This window comes from Coccomyxa subellipsoidea, assembly GCF_000258705.1.
Source record: "Coccomyxa subellipsoidea C-169, whole genome shotgun sequence".
In the NCBI taxonomy this organism is placed as follows: domain Eukaryota; kingdom Viridiplantae; phylum Chlorophyta; class Trebouxiophyceae; family Coccomyxaceae; genus Coccomyxa; species Coccomyxa subellipsoidea.
In genome coordinates, this window is record NW_005178035.1 from 1,888,088 (window position 1) to 1,908,475 (window position 20,388).

Below are 20,388 nucleotides of genomic sequence, written 5' to 3' on the forward strand. Positions count from 1 at the left end.
ATTCCAGGTCAGGTTGACTTATCTGCGCAAATTGGGACTTCGTTCTCAGCATACAGGTGGCACAGATGAAGCTGTCAGCTAGTCACAAAGCGAGGTCTCCTCATTGCAAAAGTGTGGGAGAGGAAAGGTTCGAACTCACCTGCTGGCATTGGCTACAGCAAGTCCATCATCCTCAAAGGTAATAGAAACATCAACTTCGATGGCTGAAGCTTCCCCGCCGCTGGTGCTGGTTGTTGCACTGCCGTCCTCAGCTGCAGGTGAAGCTGACTCACTGCTGCTGCCGCTGCCGCTGCCGCTGCTGCTGCCGCTGCCGCTGCCGCTGCCGCTGCCGCTGCCGCTGGGTGGCTCTGGCGTTTCTTCGGAGTCACCTGGCACGGCATACCGCTCTGCTTCTGCAAAGTACTGCGGGAAACCCACGGCTGACTGGATCTCTGCAAAGCTGGGCAGTGCTGCTTCTGGGGGGACTCTGCCACCCTGCGCACCCATACGAGCATTCTTCAATCCCGTACTTTCCAGGCTCCTGGAAAGAATGGTTGAAAACAGAGGCTCCAGCATTGCATATGCCCCAGTGTGACACCGCAAAAATAACTAGCTGGTGGGTGTGGATAATAACGTCTTTCAGCTGCACCTCTGGCAGCTAAAAACAGGAATCCAGTATGTTGACAAGAGCCTTATGTTTCAGTGTCTGCATGTGCATGCAGCACATTGATTTACAAGACAGACCTGGCATGTTGGAAGTCTATCGAACACTACATAAAGTAAGAGACTGAACCTTGAGATCGGTCAGTGCTGTCTGCATAGCGCGGATGGAGACACCCAGAAGCGACAGAGGGTACGCCACAAGCTTGAAGCCCAGCTCCTCCAGCTCAGCAGGCGCCAGAATAGGCGTTTTGCCCCCTCCTTCAAGCATGTTTGCCATCTGCCAACATTCCAATCAAGCACAACCCCTCAGCACGAGTTGCCTTGTTCTGCAGAGCTCTGCTTCAGCCAGACACTTTCTTATTCAAGGGCACAGAGTGTTAAACATGGTAAGCCTCAAGACAAACACTCTTTGAATCAAGCGCCACAGAATGACATGGGTTGATAAAAATATTTTCTACATCAAATGCGTACATGAGGCAAAGTGTCAAAGCATGTGACTCAAGGGAGATTGACCTAGATGCAAAGTCCAACCTTTGGGACAGAGCGCGCAGCGCCGCCGGCTGCGCAGAAAGCGCGCATTTCCTCCCTCGATTCCAGGGCATCGATAAAAACAATATCAGCGCCCGCATCAGCAAAGGCTGCCACCCTCCAGAGGGCCTCCTGCAACAGGTTCACCAGCACGCGTCAATCTACATGGCCTGTCCTTGCTCAATGGTACAGAGCTTTCACAAGCTTCTGGCTGGGCTGCGCAGCAATCCAGTTCATCCCCCCACAAGCACCAACCCATAGCTTAGACGACGGGCGCTGAGGTCAAGCACAGAGAGGCTGCACATGTCTTGTTGAGAATATCATGTGACGCATTAATCCTTTCCCTAATCACCCGTCAGGATGCAGCAGAATCAGAGAAGGCACCTCGAGAGACTGCGCCTGGCGGGAGTCTGTGCGCGCAACAATCAAGATGTCAGCGCCCTCCTCGCGTGCATCCACTGCCGCCCTCAACCTGGCCACCGCCTCCTGCCGGCCCACCACTCTCTTGCCGCGCACATGCCCGCATGACTTGGGAGCCACCTGCACGACATTCAGGACTCTCACAGTTATAATCATTAGACGCTTTTCCTGGCAAGACGCAAGGCGCGTCTGCAGACAAGGTGCGGTTAAAGGCGGCCGAATTCCTATCCCTGGATGGACTAGCCAGATCCAAGCAAGACCCAAATAATTGTGGGCACGGTGATCAGTACTTACACCGCCCCCCGCCAGCAGGGATCTTTCTGGAAGTTTAACGCCTACCACCACATACCAAAGCCTGCAGATACACTACGTGTGACTTGGGCAGCTGAGTTTCAGCAACAACCATAGGGATGTCAGTAGGGACCCATAGCTCAGTGGGGGAGCAATCGGCTGCAGTCTGGTAGGTCAGCGGTTCAATCCCGCTTGGGTCCTCTTTTATTAAATCAAGAGCTGTTTGGTTCTCACCTAAATTTGCATACATTCTTAGGCCAGAATTCTGGCCCAGAACAGTATTAGAATTGCCAGGTCCTTGACAGACTGCAGACACTTCAGAAATTTGCGAACTGAAGATAATCCATAAGACCAATGACCAATGAGCCCCAGGGGGCTCCCAACAGGTCTCTAAAATGCAATGAATTAGGTAATCTCAGTAATGTCTCCGCAGCAAATCCAACACGTGATTAATGGCCGTCTAAACTCCAAGGATTGCAAAGACTCATCCCAGCATGATCGTGAGAGACTGGGGCCAGGAGATGCAGCCAGGACCACGTTTGGCCCCTTCCGTCATTGCATGGACGCCATGACCTTCCGCTCCGCCAAAGTTAGGGAAAATGATTGTGGAGCTTGCCTGGTCTTCGATGAGGATGCCAGCAAAGCCAGCGTTGGCAAAGCCCCTGACTGTGCGTTTCACGCTCAGCGCATTCCCATAGCCGTGGTCCCCGTCTCCGATGATGGGGATGGACCTGGTTGCCTCATTTATATTCCTGCCAACACCACGCTTCAATTTTGCGCTGAAACGGAAACCCACTCTAAGCAGCACTTCATGACATATTCCAGGAAAAGGTGATGTCCATAGAAGAAAACACATCTGCTTGGAAGCTGCACCAGATTGTTAAGTGTGACAAGGCTAGCTTGGGCTTCAGGAGAATGGCAGAAAGGCAGGTCAGCAGTAGGGAGATGTACCTGCCCTGGTCAAGGACTTCGCTGTATGACAGCAGGTTTGTGTCTGGGGCGCCCAGCCGTGCAGCTGCTACTCCAAAGCCACTCATGAAGGCCAGTGGAAACCCGGCCTCTTCTATCAAGCGGGCACTGAGGCCATCATGGCAGCATGGTCCCTGCACAGATTGTGACATATGATGTTCCTGGTCCAGAAGGCGAAGAGTCTGTGATTCGGCTGACCAAGGGAGGCTGTAAGCACAGATGCAGCAGGGACAGCAAGGCGCACCTGCAGGATCCCAGGTCCCTCTAGCAGTCTACGCAGGCTGGCCGTGCGAGGATTGGTTGACAAACTTCTTTGAGGACTCTCGTGGGAAGCTGTGATGTTATAGCTCCGGTGGCATGGCCCTGTTGAGGGCTTGCTGGTCTGGACATGTCTGCCTAGGTGCAGGTGGCAGAACGCCGGCCGCGACGTCTTGGACCTGAAAGGAATGCTCACGGAGACATTGATCGATGTCATGGATTATTTGGATGGTGACTCTGCCAGATTTGGCCGGTAGCAATATCGGTGCGTCACAACATGCACAAGGTGATCCGCGACCAGTCGAGAGGATTATGGACTTGGAAACGCACAAAACGATGCGGCAGATTCAACTTAATGTTGTGAAGTGCATACACCTGAATCTGCGAGACCAAATGATGTGCAGATCGAAACACTCAATTCTGCCATACAGTCACGTGAGCATTCCTACAGATGTCCTTCCCATAACCCAAGCGTGCAGACTCCTGCAACATTACACTTGAGATGATTGCCTCTATTTTAAGTCCAATGTTGTACACACCAAAATGCTCGCTGTCCTTCATTAACTGTTTGAATGAGCAGGTAATCCCTGCCGGATCAAAGGCAAAGTGCACCCCGAGATTCCGCAGCGATCTGAAAGTTGCGTTCTTGGGTAGATTGAAAGCATGCCAAACAATATATGGGCGGACTGTTGTGGGCAGGGCATCAGATGCCTCATCCCAGGTGGGCATGGCTGGATCACTGGACACCCCTCCTTCTTAAACCAATGGTGCTGGCAGTTTAGAGCGACTACACCAGGCAAAAAGCTCATGATATTTCTGTACCGTCCTGCATGCGCTGTGATAATCCCGGTGTGTGAGCCCACATTGTTCTCACGCTTGGGCAGGCCGCATCTTCCACCAGGAATGACAGCGAGGAGCGCTGCTACCTTGAGGCACTGCTACTTTGCTTCTTCGCCAGTCAGAACCGATCCCTTATAGCCACAAGGTAAGCGTGGTTCCTGAAACTGCCGCAGACTACCTAGTGTGATGCCTCCCATTGTGATACTCCACTGGCGCTTATTTAAGGAAATGAGACTGGTTGGCAAAGTTATTACATTCAATCCAATATTTTCGTTGTCAGCCATCCATGCCATTGCCATGCATGCATTTCTGTCTTGCATTCCTTTAGCTGCCACGCCCTCATCTAAACTTGTCCATCTCTAATCTATCAATGATCCTAGGGACCCTCCAATCCCTTTCTGACTTTCTGACAAACAGAGAACCGAGCAGCATGAATACAATCCAGACACCAGGGGCTGTAATATCATATAACATTGCACTCTCATGCTGCATGCAGGTTCCTAGTGGAGACACTGCTAGAGATGCACCTGGAGGGCTTCAGCCTGGCAGACACAGAGGTGATGTTGTCAATGGCGCGGCTGGAGTCAGGGGGCGTTCTCTTGGAAGCACTGGAGCAGGAAATCCTGCTCTCATGGTGTGCCATGGTCATGCTCACCCTCGAGACTGTCGGCCTGCCGCGCCGGCCGGCTGCGGTGCGCATCCCCTGACAATGTCTAATTTTGAATGTCTGATTCCATGTGCAGCAGCAGCCGGTGTGATCTGCATCGTTCTGCCTATGGCCTCTGTGCAATGGGAACCTGCACCACATGAGTTTGCGCCTGTAATATGGAGTTCTACATTGGAGGGTTTCGGAGAATACCTTGCTATGCCCATTGCTGTAGCATTGGCTCAAGAAGTGCCTACTGCAATAATGTCTCCATGCACAGAGAGGAAGGCGCGAATTTGCTCATTATGACGAGCCAGAACATGCGCTTTGTTGACTGATGCACGAAGCTAACTCTATGCAAGGGCCCTTTGCCAAAGGGTACTTCCAAGTATCATGGTACCTGACGGTGTCACAAGGCAAAATTACATGTGCTGCAGGAGGAGAGGAGGGGACGCCGCGAAAGGGAGCAGAAGGGGCGCATGGAGTTGGGCATGCAGGGGTTTGTTGCGCAGACCATTGACATGTACCGGCGGGGCTTTGACGCCAGGCGCATGCTGCTGCAGGTGAGCCTGAAAACTTACTCATGCTGTTACTCATGCATGCAAAATGTGCGGCGCCTTACTCGTGCATGCAGGATCATGCAGTGCCGTATTGCTCATGCATGCAGGCACATGCAGCAGACTCTACATGAGTACATTTTATTTATTTGCTACATAGAGTGTTTTGCATGTCTGGGTACGCATGCATCTTGTTGGACTTGTCTGAAAGGCCCAAGGGTCTGGGATTGTGCAGATTAAGCTTGAGTGGAAAGACATGCAAGATTTGCTTTTTGGCGGAGTCTTTTCTTGCAGGCTAAAGGATGTCTGGTGGTGCTTGCAGCAATCGCTGGCTCAGGAAGAGGGAGGCGGGGTTTCACAGGGGACAAAATTCATGCAGCAGAACACGCGACTCATCATCCTCACCCTTGAGGCAAGCACTGCTCTATTTGTTCAGCTCAATATCCGGTGACCCTGAAGCATAAGACTTGGCTTGGTGGGAAATTTTGTGTGGATTGCAGCGAGCACAGCAATTGCGGGGTCCAAATGCAAGGGGGAGATTTTCCGAAAGAGCAGATATTCTTTGAAACTAAGTAAGCATGTGTGTGCAGGTGCTGAGAGAATGTGGCCTGGCAACGGGCATGCTCCTGAGCCCCTCTGTCCTCACAGCGGCTGCAGGAGAGGAGTCCTCAATGGACTCCGACGACGAGGCCAGCACAGACAGAACAGCTGTAAGCCCAGTACCTGGCTGCAAACTTGCCACCTTTTAAGTATTGACTTAGCTTGCCCTGCACAGCAACGCCATGTCATCTGAGATTTCTTCCCAGAAGGCGAGCGGTGATTGGATCCTTAATGAAAAGCACTAGCTAGGACGAATAATTTTTTTACATGCACGTGGTGTACGCTGTGTGCAGGGAGATACTAGTGACGAGGCAGCTTCAACCAGCAGGGCAGCTAGCAGCAGTGGAAACAGCAAAGGAGCTTCACCAGAGGATGCATTGCCTGCAAGTCAGGCTGTGCCAGACCCTGTGCCGCCGCTTGAATACATCTTTGACTTCCTGCCGGATCGGCGGAAGGCGCAGGTTCTTGCAGATGCCAACACACCAGGTAATGTCTGCCTATATCACCCCAAATGCTGTAATTATACACTGCATCATGCAGCAGGCCATTCATTTCTCAGTGCATTGCTTGGTGCAAACCACTATGGAGTACTCAACAGGCATCTTTGCGAGATGGCCACCGCTTGACAAGGTTAGTGCTCAGCTGCATGCGTATGCACTGACATCTTACATCCGCTTCTTCTATGGTCCAATAGAGCCCTGTGGCCCTGAATAAGTGCCAGTTTGACTGACAGTATATGGTATGCTTCATTGCAGATGGCAAGCTCCGTGCGCGGTCGGCAGCGCTGCACCTGTTGATGGCCTTTGTTGGCGCGCACCTCCAGTCCCTTCACGCTGTGCAGGCCTTTGTCCAGAAGGCGTTCAGGTGCTACAGGTGGGGTCAATCACCTGGCTGCCTTTGGCAGTGCTCTATTAGGAACAGTGATCTCAGTAAGTGCTTAGCATGTCTTCAGAGGGTAGATTGAACAGTCACTATACACGTATGCTCAATAGAAAATGGACCTTTGCACTGAAACATGCCAGAAGCACAGATGTACTTGTTGGCACCCCAATGGCTTCACTCTGCACAGAGGCCACACACACAGTGACTGATTGCTCTTGCCACACGCATGCATCCCTGCTGTGAACAAAAAGCAATCGCCCCATGTTGAGATCAAGCTGGTGGCTTAGGGTAGGGTACAGTGTGTTGTACACCTTTCTAATGGTTAACTTGTGGATCAAGGGCCTCGCCTGGCTTGGGGCGGTATAAACACTGAGCACCGTGCTCACGCTTGGTCAGGTCTTGCTTGGATCTGGCGAGTCCATAAAGGGATAAGAATGTGGCAGCCTCGACATGCAGCATTTCTGCAGACGCACCTTGCCTTTGGCAGGCAGAACATGCACTAATAGTGATTATATTTATTAAATGTCGAGCGCAGGCAGGGCTATACGGTGCAGGAGCTGTATGACCAGATAGCGCCAGAGGAGGTGGTGCATGGCGCCAGCGGGGCGCTGCCTGTGGCGGCAGAGAATGCAGCCAACTCACACCGCGCCAACAAGCAGCTGTTCGGCCAGTGGATCAGCATCGTCTACATGACCTTCGCGCAGGTATGGTCGTGAGTAATAGCCCTGCCATGAGCATGTGCAACACAGTAACAAGTGGAAAGAGTCTGGCAATTTATGATATTTATGGTATATTTGCATGGCCTTGATGTTCTATGGGCATGAGTCGCCTGCTTGACAGGATTGCCTGGCACAGCAAACTTGGCTGAGTTTTCTGAGCATTCCATTTTCGCTTGTTTAACAGTTACTTCCTGCTCATGGAATATCAGTGCCAATGTCCTGACATAACACAGTTTTTTGTTTCTTTAATTCGAAGTATATTTTGTGATGTATTTGGAAATGCAGCTTGGAGTGGCGCGCGAAGGCAGCATGGCCCACCAGGATGGTTGGGCGTGGATTGGAACTCCAGAGGGGTCCGAAGAAGGGGTCATCGAGGCGTACAGACTCTCAGACCTTGTGCAGAACACTCTCCGCATCCAGGTCAGGACTTTTGGCCTGCCATTGACACCTTTGTAACAATGTAGTTTAGTTCAATATCTTCTACTCTTCAGAAATCTCTACGTCAATGCCATGAGTTGAAAAGAGTGTCAGTAATCTGAAGTAATGCAGGTGCACTAGGGGCACCCCAAATAGGACCCAAGGGACCTAATTGGAATGTGGCATTATGGATTAAGGGCCTTGGTTTCATAGAACTGGAATATATGGATGCCAAGGTTCATGCCTGGGGTAGGCTTTCTTGGGGTCCAAATGTGTATCTGTGTGACCATCACCAAAACTTATATGGACCTTCGGTTTTAAAACCCAGAACCACAAAACAACTGGTGCGTTGCTGACCATTCCTCTTGATTGCTTTTTTTGGTGTGTGTGGGAGCAGGGCGATGCAGAGAGGAAGGGAGACAAGGGCCCAGAGCAGAGCAGGTCTGCAGCAGAGGCCGCTTTCGTGGAGCACTTCGGCTCGGACGAGGTTTCGCAGATTGTGCAGAAACAGGTGCTGTCCCAACCTTACCAGCAATTGGCAAGAACACTGCATGACCGACTACCGTGTTCTGACCTTCAAAACAAACATCCTGCAGCTTAGAAGTATGGAACATGTCTCAAAGTATCAATCCTGGCACGCAGCATGCAGCATGGAAAGTCATCATGCTTTCCGCACTTTGGTTTTGGGTCCTTGCTTGCAGAAGACTATTGTACATTCATTTGTATATCACGCTATGCACTGAGTCTGTATCACACTGTATATCAGAGCCAGTATTAGATCAGCCCCAATCTGGCTGGAGGCAACGCAGCCAGAGTGACTGCAAAAGACACAAGGCAGTGCGAGCGTCGTGCAAGAAGAAAGGGCTTGAAACAAAAGTTTCATGTATATTCACTGACTAGTTGATAAAATCCCCTGTTGCAGGTGGAGCAGGGGATATCGGTGGTTGTGGTGGAGGACCCGTCTCTGAGGGCGTCCTCTCCCACGCTGACCATGCTGAGTCACTTCACCGGCTTAGTGAAGCTGGGGCGCGATCTGGTCAGCAGAGAGAGGGAACAGCAACAAGAACCGCTTAACACAGTGCAGTGATTTGAACCCCAAATTTAGAAGTGTATGTATTGCGTACCATGCAATGGTGATTGACCTATCGTGTAGAACGTGCAGCTCTTCTGAAACACAAGGATAACTGAAGTTTGTTTGGGATTTGTAAGGACTTGAGAAAATTTGTAGTGCATAATTTATAAATGGTGTGATACTGTGGGTCGTTAGGGTCTACAGGTGCTTCACAACCTAGATCTATACTGTAAAAAGTTGGTGCTACCACTTATGTGCTTTGTCTAAACTTGTATGGTTGTGAATTTACTGGATGATGAAAATGAGGAGTGTCACAAAAGGCGACAAAATGCTAGTGTAGAACGTTCTGTCCCGAAGGGAACTTTTGTTGGACATACAAAATGCGTGCCTGCCCACTAACATATGCGGTACTCTGAACCAAAGTCTGAATACAAATCACAACATCGCTGAAAGGTTGGCAGCAATAAAGAATTTGGAAATAGCCCTGGCAACACAGTCTGAACACTCTCTTGGGTTTTCGTACACATGCCTTCATTATTATTGCTTCAGGGGATGATGATGACCCCTCACATGACCAACTCGCTTTAATCCCTTCCGGAAAGGAGACACCGGCAAAGAATGTTTGCATACGCAGTGCCACAACGCCAGTGCTTTCACTGTACAGGTTACGCCATGTGGCGCCAGAGAAAAACCTGCATGCAAGGCTGCAGTTGAAAAAAGATCTCCAGAACTTTGCTGGATCTGACAATTGCAAAATACAGGGATTTCCCTGCCTGATCATTTACTCAGTATGGCTCCAGAAATACAGCTGCTGTGAGTGCTGGCACGCTGACTGTGCGGCCCTGCTCAGTGACCGCTGCCTCCCTTGTCACAGCATCTGATGAGGCTGCCTGAATAGGGTGCAGCTGAAGGTTCCGTGCATCCTTGGGCCAATCACCTGTGCAGCAAAGCTATGAACAATCAGGTCTTGCATGCAGAGTGCTTGGCGGACCTCTACTACAACTTCCGCCCCGCCAAGCAATGTGTGGCTCCTTGTCTAGGAGGTGTATTGAGCATCTGTGAGGTTGACTTCACAGGGTTATGTGGGCTCAATTACCGTGCTCGAGCGTCTAATGACGCTGAGACTCAATGAACATACATGGCAGTGATGTGCGCAGAAAAGGCTTGAGGAGTATTTGGCTTGCTGTTTGTTTCTCAAGTGCGAGCAGCGGTTTGGCATCAGGAACAGAATGAGGGGAAAATAATGGATCCGGTCTTGCCTGTGAATGGCTTCATGCTGGCGTTGAAGACTGTGAGGATGCGTTTGTGGTGTAAGTCGAGCGTGCCCCCCTCAGAGCTCACCATCTCCATCACAATCACCCCGGGCACCTGCAGGCATGCAGTTATCTTTTAAATTCCATTTCCATTACCTGTTAGCAGAACATGCCTTCACCCCACGTGTCACCTTGACCTCCAAACAGTCTGTCATTCAGTGTGCCGGGCGATGAGATATATTTCAGAGTATGCAGCTGCCAGACATACTGCCCTTGCGATGCTTACCAACTGCAAATGTACTGATTGACAAGAAGCCACAAGCAGCAGCGCGGCACCAAAGCATCAGCAATTAGTGTCAAATATACACCCTGAGCCCTACAATAACAATACAGGGGTGCTCGCCTGCCCGGGCTCAGAGTTTATACATGCCGTAGCCAGCGACGCAGCAGCAATGGTGCAGCATTCGAGGGTAATTCACACCCTGAACCCTAGACTTGAATACTATATTCCTAGAGGTACACGCCTGCTCGGGCCCGGTGTTGTGGAAGGTCACTTGGCGCTTTATGGCGTCGGCTGTCGGCAGCCGGAACAGCGGTGAAGAGTAGCGCACCCGCAGCAGCTCCTCGAAGTACGCCTTGGACGCCTGACACAAATTTGAATTTGAAATGAGTTTCAAATTTGGATTTTGAACACATCAAAATGTTCAACAAAATTGAAATTTTGAACACAGAAGAAAAATGACCATATGACGATTCTGGGCACGGGTACACTGAACCCTCCAAATTTATGAAACACCTGGGAGACCGGACGTCTGAAAGATTTATCAGATTTCTCCGGGATCCGGGGCTGACGGGCTGATCTGCGCATGATGTAAACATTACAGCGACAGCAACTGACACAACAGGAGCTTGCAAAATGTGATGCCATGCAATATATAAAAAACTGGATATTTGGCATCCTCTTTGGATTGAGGAGCCGTATCTCACCCAGTTTTGACCCCTTGATACAAGGATTGACAGATGGGATACACCCTAAACCATAAAACAAGATTATAAATATGGGTTAGCTACAAATAACTATAGAAATTATATTAAAATATGAAGGGGGTCAATGAAAGGGTGCGGCCACCCCTTGATGAGGTCGCACGGCATGCTACAGGATTTGACGCATATCTGTGAGATTTAGGTTGTATATATATATATCAAATATCTATTTTTTTCCAGGATTTAGGAGAGATTTTCCTGAGAGACAGGCACAGAAACTGCGCTCACACCTTGATGAGATCGGAGGAGGGCTTGAAGGAGTGGTTGGCCAGCAGGGGCTGCTTGATGGGCCAGGCAGCCTCATTTTTGGCAGCAGGAGGTAGCCCCACCCCAAAATTGTTGGTCGCGTAGCTGAAGTCCAGGCGATTGAACCAGTCGCCTGCAAATTTGAATGTCAGAGTCACATTGCACTTTTGATCTCAGAAAGGAGACACTCACATGCGCCTCGAACTAACATCACTTAATTGTTAGCTGTCAGCCTGCCATCTGTGTGAAAGGTTGTTGATGTCTCTGCTTTGAGGGAACACCACAGGCTTCAGTCAGCATCCCAAAAGGGGCCTCTGCTGTAGAAGTAAGATCCTCCCCGATTATGTTGAGAGCGCGCCGTGCAGCAGGAGACTGCACAGATACAGAGAGCATGTCTTTGCAGATCATAGCCTGCCTATGGATGCATGCACAACTTTTTCCGGAAGTGCTGAGTCGGCAGGTAACAGAGATGAGTCAGCGGGTGACCTGAGTTGTAGGAGTCACGGTCGAGGCTCTTGGAGCGCAGGATCTCATCTCCGGCGTGGAAGAAGGCAACGCCCTGCGAGAACGCGACCAGCGCCATCGCCAGCTGGCACCTCCGTACGCGCGTGTCAATCCCCTCGTCCTCCGCCGACTTCAGCATGATCTGTCCAGAACACATGCATGCGCAGATTCAAGAGATGTAACGTAGTAAGGAATGTGATGCCTGCACATCTAAGAATGCGCTTGCTGCCGCTCTCCTGTATGGTGGGATCTGTGGAACACCCACATGGGTCCAGATTGCAACTACGGATAATAATCTGCCCAAGCGGACTCCTTTGCAGCTGTGGAATGATCCAATCGGAACACCTGTCAAAAATGAATTTATGTGCCTTGCGTCTTTGTGGGCAAAGCCATCCACTGCAGGAAATTTTATCATAGATCGCTATTTGTCCTTGAATCCTTGCACGCCAACGGCTCTGGGACCAAATGCGTGACTTCAAGGAAAGGAAAGGGCTATTCAGATTGCCCTGAAAGAGTGGTACAGCAAATTACCTGATCGAAGAGGGTCTCATTGTCGTGGCAGGCGGCGTAGTTTACAGTCTCCCAGGGGTTGACGGCATATCCGGCAGGGGAGCTGCCATAAAAGAGCTTGTCCCCGCGCACGGTGACCCCCCGAGCGTCCACAATCTCGTAGTCCTTGAGGTTGCCCGCCAAAGACAGCCGCAGCATGTCTGTGAATTCTAACAGTAGCGACAGCTGGCTCGCCGGGTTCGCCTCGGCCTGCGCGGGACAATTACACAAGCCGCTGTCAAGAGTTTTGATTTTGAAATTGCATTTACCCGCCGAGGCAGTCCTTTCCCCTTACTTCAGGCGCTCGCTCTGCGCTGACGTCTACATTTCTCTTTACCGTATCAGATACGGTCAATGCATGCAGCCTATGCCATGATTGTGCAAGCACTTCCGCCATTTTGGTGTCAAGGATACTTATTGGTGATGCAAGAGTGTTGCATCGCAGCATGCGCTGCACACTCACACACTTCCATCTCAGCAGTCATTCTTCCAATGATGTACTGTGTGTTCATACCATATACGACAAACATCAGCCCCTCTGCGCATGAACATGTCCGATACACAGCCATGCACCCCGATTCCTCCTCAGAAGGCGGAGGGTGCCACGCGTAAGAGTTCTACTTTAGCTGCTCGAGGTTTCAAAGTTCAAATGTGAATCTGAATCTGAACACGGCTTTGAAATTGAAACACATGGGCGGTGTGCGCGCCTGCGTGAAGGAGTTGGAGCTGGTCTGCAGGCCGCTGACAAACCCCTGGTAGCGAGGGGAAGCAAAGGGGCTGCCTCCCATCAACGCATCCCTAAATCGGTCATTGAATGATCCCAGCCCTGTGCCTCCGATGTTGAGCTGGCTCGCATTCTGGCCGCGCTGGTTGCACGCCACCTGGCAGCGTAGAATTTCCACCAGTCAGAATTCATGAGAATTTTGAGATTTGCATTGCACGGCGTGCCTGCCACACAGCCAGTGTGCCTTCTAAGGGCTTGCCTGAACATCAGTGCGCAAGGTGTGGGTGTCTTGGGAAGTCTGAGCACTATTTGATCCTCCTCAACACCATATTGCCTGGTGGAATCGTGAATGAAGCTATGTGCAAGACCTGGCCTCAATAAGAACATAGAAGGAATGAAGACGAAGTCATTTGAGGGGTGACATCTTCTGACCCATTTGAATTTTTTCCAATTTTGACGACATACATGAACCCAAAATTTGTAATTCGTGGTGAGATTCTATCACCTCGCCAAAGTCCCAGGCCTCGCCGTAGATGTATATTCCCCTGCCATCCACCCCGTCAGCCTGGAGGGTGAGCGCGCCGAGCGCGGCCTGGATCTTCTGCATGCTCGGCACCATCAGGTGGCCCATTATGTCGAATCGGAACCCGTCCACCTGTCCGCATGCATACACAGGAATTACTGATGCGCCCATGATTGACTTGAAAATGTTCATCCAACGGCTTGCCCACCGATGATGACTTGAACGCTGGAGGTATCCTTGACACGTCATGGATTCAACATCATCAGGTCAAGCAAAACAGCATCATTTTTCATGACATAACAGTAGATTATGTTTTGATCAGTCTAGAGTCAAGCTCGGTGGAAGAAAAGGGAGTGCGCAGCCCTTGCTTCTGTCACAATCTTACTAGCCCTTCCTACAGAGCAACTCAGGGGGTCATAAATACCGGACAGTGGCATTTAGAAATCCCTGAGCAACTCTTTCTGAGACCTCTGTAAATACCATCGGTAAGGAGAAGTCACCCGCGCCGCACCTTGTAGGTGCGCGCCCAGTGGGTGACGTCATCGATGACTAGGCGCTCGGCCATGGCGTGCTCGGTGGCCATGTTGTTGCAACAGCAGGACGCGCAGATGTCGCCGCCCTCGGTCCGCCGGTGGTAGTACCCCGGCACCAGCTTGTCCAGCACCGCGTACGGGCTGTCGGCACCTGCGCGCACATGCACGCGCATGCCGTCACATCATCACTCCATGCTTCTTCCAGCCCATTAGCCCCTAAAATAAGCTGGGACGTCATTCTCCTGCTAAAGGTTTACTACAGCCCACAGGGCTAGGGGTGTTGCAGCAATCACTTACACAAACTGCTGCTCATCCCTCCCGGCCCCGGGCAAATGCCACTACATTCTTGAAACACCTGCGCCGCTCCTGCTGCCACATGTTCTTCCATACATGCTCACTGGGCCTTGGAATATCGAGGGAGTGCCGCTTATAGGACTTTCAAGTCCTATAAGCGCATGGCTCGGCATGAATTTTGCATTTCGAGGGTGACCAGCTTTTGCGGAAAGTCACAGTACAAGGGAACGCCTCTGTTGAGACTGTGCAGTTTTGTGTTTCTGAGTAGCGGCAGCGCACCGTCCATGAGTGAGTGGAAGGTGTGGTTGTAGACCACGTCCAGCACCACTCTGAGTCCCAGCCTGTGCAGCCCCTGAACCATCTGCCTGCACACAGGAAGCCACAGTCGCTGCTTTTAGTACAACAAGCTGGGTTGCAGTGTACACAATCCTGCCAGATTGCCCAACACATCACTCGATCGCAGACAGTACACCAGGAGCTGTCTTACTCGGACTCCTAGAAGAGCCCGAGATGCCACTGTGCACTGTGTCAAGCTTTGTCAGGCTGCCCCGATCTCAAGGCAGCCCCTCAGACCCATGGTCCATTCCCAGAACCATTAGGTTCAACACTCCCTCACATTGAAAAGAAAGGAGCCACAAGTGTGTCGACCATTTTCAAAGGTGTCATTCCAACGTTCACTACACTGGAGCCTCCTCCACCCCCACTCTGAGAAAAATCCTACACCCATTGCATGTCGTGTTAGCCACAATCAAGTAATGAAAAGAAGCAATTCTCAGCAATATCTTTCAGCCACGAGTGCTGAGCTTAACCATGGAAGGCCTTTGCATTGCAGGATTCTGATCTGGATTGGGAAAAATCCCCCATTGCTGTGATTCCCGGCAGAGCAGAAGCAAGATCTGGAAAGCCATGGATGCAAAGAAAGCACAGAATGCCGACTTTTGGCCTGCCAACACACCTGTATTCGAGGATACGAGTTGGCCCGTCCGGGTTGGTGGCATAGCTTCCCTCAGGAACGCCGTAGTGGACAGGGTCATAGCCCCACTGGTAGGCGTCAGTGGCAGCCACTGCCCACACGGCCTCCTGCTGCTTGGGGCTGTCCGACGGGTAGGACGCCAGATCCCCCTGTAACACATCCGATGTGACTACTACTTTGAGTGAGAGTGGCAATTATTGGTAAGATCTGACTGGCGATCCCAAAGTCAGAGGCCTTATGGCATACATGCAAGGCGTCCAGAGCCATACTTGCGGTGCAAGGAACGGGGAATTAATTGAAAGGAACAAGTTATGTGATGCTGCTTGGGCTGGTCTGATGGCCACATACTTCTTTCCGTAAAAATAATGGTGAACCGACCGACATGCAAGGCAGTGAAGCTACCAGGACAAACACACCTGCCCTCTAATGAACGCAAATTGGAAATGTGTAGAAGGGTGTTTTCATGGATTGCAGGCTTCGGGGTCTGTCCATCGACTGGGATGATTGCACACCTTGTGGCTTGCTATGTGGCATGCTGATAACGTTAATATTGCAAATTTGGTAAGTGGCATTGCTGTAAGCATGGAGAGGGTACCTCTGGCGTCTGCTGGTCCTCGGCCCGCTCCGGCACAGACCCGTAGTCATAGGAGGGCAGCAGGTGAACATGTGTGAGGCCGGCTGAGTGTAGGTCCGCCAGATGCTTCACCCCCGCTGTTTCCTCCTGCACACATCCGCTGAACCCTCTCAACAAATTCCCCCATATGGTCCTTAAAAACTCTCTGGACCCCTCATAGCACTAGAAGGAAAGTTGAAAGCAGATGCCCTATCCAGTTTCTGCATTTTTGCCAGACAACATTTTACAAGCATGCATGCCTTCACATACCCGAACATAGCGGTTGAGGGCTCTTATGCTCATTTATCTGACCAAATAGTGCAAGAAATAACAACAATAACAATAACAATAACAATAACAATAACAATAACACAACATTTTACAAGCATGCATGCCTTCACATACCCGAACATAGCGGTTGAGGGCTCTTATGCTCATTTATCTGACCAAATAGTGCAAGAAATAACAACAATAACAATAACAATAACAATAACAATAACAATAACAATAACAATAACAATAACAATAACAATAACAATAACAATAACAATAACAATAACAATAACAATAACAATAACAATAAGTTGTGCTCACCAAGGCAAATGCGCCATACTTGCCGCGCATGCGCTCGGGGACTGTGGAGTCCGATGCAGAGAAGTCGCGGATGTGCAGCTCATACACGGAGATGTCTGTAGGGGTGATCGATGGAGGGAACGCATCCGTTGCCCACCCCTCCGGCGCCAGATCTGGCAGCGACAGATCCATGATCTGCGCATGCAGGATTTATGGTGTATCGTCCCCTGCTCAGAATAGATCAAAATAGAGGCCAAAAGAAGTGCAATGCACACTGCTGTGTCGCGTGTGGCGAAACATGACGCCATAAATATACAAGGTTATGAGCGCTTCTTGTGTACTATCATCCGTGACTCAGGAATGCGCTGGTGCAGCAAACCTCAAATTGCTAAGCTAGTCATTCATTCAATATGACAGCAAGGACATGACATGTGTCATAACCTAGAAGCCAATAGATATCTACATTCTGCTGATGTCACACCTGTGTTCGCGCGCCGTCCGCAGCGAGGCTGCGGGAGTAGGGGTCGGTTGCCTCCAGCAATTCAATTTCCCTTGACCAAGGGGAATATACCTTCAGGCGATACTTGTAGTACTTGCCTACCCACGCAGATGGCCCCTACAATCACCATTATATACCAGCTGTTGAGGTTATTCTCTGGCGCAGAATCCCAATTGTGGCTGGGATGCATCCGTTGTCTGGCAAGTGAGAATGACACCTTTGCAGTTGGGCAATCAATGCAAACATGGTAACAACTTGCTCAAGGGCCTCTACAAAGATATGATATGCATGGAAAGGTTGACCAAATGTAAATCAGAGCTAAGGAAGAAGCTAAGCACGCACCGAAACTGTCCAGGAACCTGCCTTGCCTGGTGACATGGGCAGCACTTGTGCCTGCCCCCCTCTTGGACCATCCCACAGCAGCAGCTCCATCTGACACAATGCAATGCAAGTACTGTCAGACATCTCTGTAAAACTGCAAAAACCTTGCATCAATGTAATAGGGCAGTGCAGTGACAGCAACGGAAAGAACCACTGCAGCAGGCGCCTTCACTGCAAGAACATGAGCAGAAACATGAGCAATGGAGCTTGGTGTGGTGGTATTCTGAGCTCTGGCTGAAGTCTGTGAGATGCGCTGCACTGGGGGCGGGTGGGAGTACCACCTGCTGTGCTGTGGGGGCCCACACAGTCAGCTGCACATCCTCCTTAGTCACAGTCGCTCCAAGGGGACCGTCATAAAAGCACAGCTCGTCGAGTACACCTTGCAGCTGAATGCCTGCCAAGCACACAATCCAAATTCTCTTCCTTCGGTCTGCCTGTCAGACTAATTAGCAGTTGCACGAGCGGCTTGTAAGCCTCAGGTGCACACAACAAAGGTCATGCAGAGATACTGAAAAATGGAGAAGACGTTATGTATACCTGTGGCGTCTACTGGTGTGCCATCTGCCTCTGCAACCGAGACCACGAGCTGGTGCTTCAGCAAGTCAACCACCTGGACAGACAAAATGTGATTGTCATGGATTGTCATAAATTCTATGCCCATTGCTTCCTCATGCCAACCAATTCTTCACATCATAGGCAGGTACAAAAAGCAAGGGTTGCAAGATATGTAAGCGGCGACAAGTGATTCATGCAGAAAGTGCCTTTGATCAATAGGATAGTCCAGGAATGCTTGCCTGGTCTGGCTGTGAGGAGAGGCTCTTTGGTAAATGTAGCGAGGTGCAGCCGGTAAGGAAAGGGAAGCGTTTGATGACGGCTGGACCAATCAAGCTCGAGTCCTCCTGCACTTCAAGCTCCAGTGCTTCTCCTTGTGCTGTCCCCTCTACCCCATCAGCTGCAGCAGAAGCGACAGCTTGAAGTTGGAGATCATCCGTAATCTAGTTCGTTGGAGAAGGTGTGCAGCGTGTGGGTCTGTTTTCGTTTCAGGAGGTCACGAGGCGACCTTTCATATGTGCAACAGTCAGCCTATGCGCGTGGATAGATTAAGTGAGGATAGGATGGATTAGCAAGCCTGCTGAGAACGTCAATTATTGCACAGAATAGTATCATCCACATGCTACTCAGGAAACAAGCTGAATCTCGATATTTACAACAAAGACTGTTATCGCTCCCAGAGGTGTGCTGCTCACCTGTCAGACTCAGGCTTGCATTTTGGCTGCTGTGAAGCTTGAAGCTGCGGCGCTGGTCGCTCGGACCCACTGGTGGCACCCTCCATGCTATAATGCCCCCTTCCACCCTGTGATAATTACACGTTGTGCATGTCAAGCTAAAGCCCTCAGGCGCAACGAGAGATAATTGCTTTGACAAAGATGCCCGAGACGACAAAGAACTTTGCTTTCAATACACAACACTGTGCGCTCACGCGGAAGATTCCTCAAAGGTGGCCTCTGAGATGATTGACACAAATGCACTGAAAGTGCTTGTGGTGCTCACCAGTGGGCAAAGCTCTTGGAAAGGTCGCCCCGAGGAAGGCTGGCCAGATCAGGCTTCTGGAAGTACACAGTCTTGCTGCCGTCCAGCAACCAGATATCTGGCACCTCATCTCGGATCTCCACTATCTCTCCCCCAGCGTCCTTCTCATCCCCTTTGCAGTGATCAATGACATCAGAAATGCAATAGGCGCAGGCCAAGCAGCTTGCATGTTGAACCTTGCCTTGTCAAGCAACGTCCACATAGTGGTGCTTGGCAAGGGTATCTTCAACGCTGCAGACTGAATGGCTGGCGGAGCACAGGTCCAGGGTGGCTTCCAGGATGAGAGGTGTGCGCCTAAAGAAAAGAAAAGCTGCCAGACGACTCGGAAATGACAACGCCTACCTTTGTGTGTCACTAGGCCCACCCAGTGGTGGAAGTTGACCTTTTTCTGGTCGGGCATCAGGGGCACCTCGAAGAAGTACCCCTGCCCTGCATCCCTGCAGCAGCCACAAACATCAGTGTCGGTATTATAAAATGACAGTACTAAAAAGATGCAGCTGGTATTTACTTGGATGGGCCGTGACATGCACAAGCACTTCAGCAGATCAGAGCAAGATGGGCCAAGTCAGCGCACCCTTTGAGGGGCAAGGGCTCGCCCCACTCGGTCTCTTGTCTCACATCTGCCCAGATGTGCAGTCCCCAGCCCTGCAAACAGTCAGATAGCGCACTGTTTATTTCGTCAAGGGTGGATTTGAGGACATTCGCTGCAGGGATCGACTTTGAAAAGAAGCCCAGGGAGATCGCGAGAATCGCAATACCTCGTAGTTACCGTCTCTTCTGATATAATTGACTCGCAAGGTCCGGCCTTTGGACTGCAATATCTCTGGCACAGATGCTCCCTGATCAATCGCAGTGTTGACTTGGGCCCCAGCTGCAACACTTCTGCCGTTACTAGTCGCATTATGGAGCATCAAATGATATTTAGAAGTAATCAAACGTCCGTGCTGGGGCCTTAATGAGGCCTTTGTGTGAAACGCTCTTCTCGGCTGGGTGTGAACGGGGCTTGCTAAGTGAAAGTGGGCAGTCTGATAATGCATTTTTAATCGATATGCCGAAGAGATTGCAGATGTGCCAGGTAAGCCATTTAAAGAACGATAAGGATGGATATACTTGTGCGCATGGCTCTGATTGATGCAGTGTACTGCTTTCTCCGAAAGCTTTGCGTCCGTGACGTCACTTGCGGACTTCAGTTGACTTCAGCGCTACACCAAAGCAATCTTTGGGCATTGGGTTGCCATATCGCATTTG

The 20,388-nt window shown here is 50.7% G+C and overlaps 3 protein-coding genes and 1 non-coding gene across 4 annotated transcripts; 2 read left to right on the forward strand and 2 right to left on the reverse strand.

Annotated features, from left to right (window-relative positions):
* Nucleotides 1–135: 135 nt before the first annotated feature.
* On the reverse strand, nucleotides 136–3,002 carry COCSUDRAFT_15769 (Phosphoenolpyruvate/pyruvate domain-containing protein; the record flags this gene model as incomplete). Its single annotated transcript, XM_005647797.1, has 6 exons — nucleotides 136–474; nucleotides 773–919; nucleotides 1,174–1,302; nucleotides 1,555–1,710; nucleotides 2,447–2,633; nucleotides 2,833–3,002. 6 exons carry the CDS (start codon nucleotides 3,000–3,002, stop codon nucleotides 136–138), a joined length of 1,128 nt encoding a protein of 375 aa, XP_005647854.1.
* COCSUDRAFT_t41 lies at nucleotides 2,011–2,082 on the forward strand. Its single transcript has one exon. It is a non-coding gene; the product is annotated as a tRNA-Cys (tRNA).
* On the forward strand, nucleotides 2,978–8,856 carry COCSUDRAFT_63665 (hypothetical protein; the record flags this gene model as incomplete). Its single annotated transcript, XM_005647798.1, has 13 exons — nucleotides 2,978–3,108; nucleotides 3,257–3,361; nucleotides 3,808–3,829; nucleotides 3,993–4,093; nucleotides 4,445–4,640; nucleotides 5,032–5,157; nucleotides 5,742–5,861; nucleotides 6,045–6,237; nucleotides 6,507–6,615; nucleotides 7,169–7,337; nucleotides 7,638–7,772; nucleotides 8,167–8,280; nucleotides 8,692–8,856. The coding sequence occupies 13 exons, from the start codon at nucleotides 2,978–2,980 to the stop codon at nucleotides 8,854–8,856; spliced, it is 1,686 nt and encodes a 561-aa protein (XP_005647855.1).
* A 1,651-nt stretch (nucleotides 8,857–10,507) lies between these two features.
* COCSUDRAFT_15584 (alpha-1,6-glucosidase) lies at nucleotides 10,508–19,782 on the reverse strand (the record flags this gene model as incomplete). Its single annotated transcript, XM_005647799.1, has 18 exons — nucleotides 10,508–10,738; nucleotides 11,369–11,517; nucleotides 11,871–12,030; nucleotides 12,420–12,627; nucleotides 13,128–13,318; nucleotides 13,667–13,816; nucleotides 14,196–14,368; nucleotides 14,791–14,872; nucleotides 15,463–15,633; nucleotides 16,080–16,205; nucleotides 16,692–16,865; nucleotides 17,152–17,286; nucleotides 17,512–17,601; nucleotides 17,829–17,944; nucleotides 18,088–18,160; nucleotides 18,691–18,904; nucleotides 19,102–19,302; nucleotides 19,715–19,782. Coding segments are annotated over 18 exons (2,712 nt in total), but the record flags the coding sequence as incomplete, so codon positions are not given.
* Between the last annotated feature and the right edge of the window lie 606 nt (nucleotides 19,783–20,388).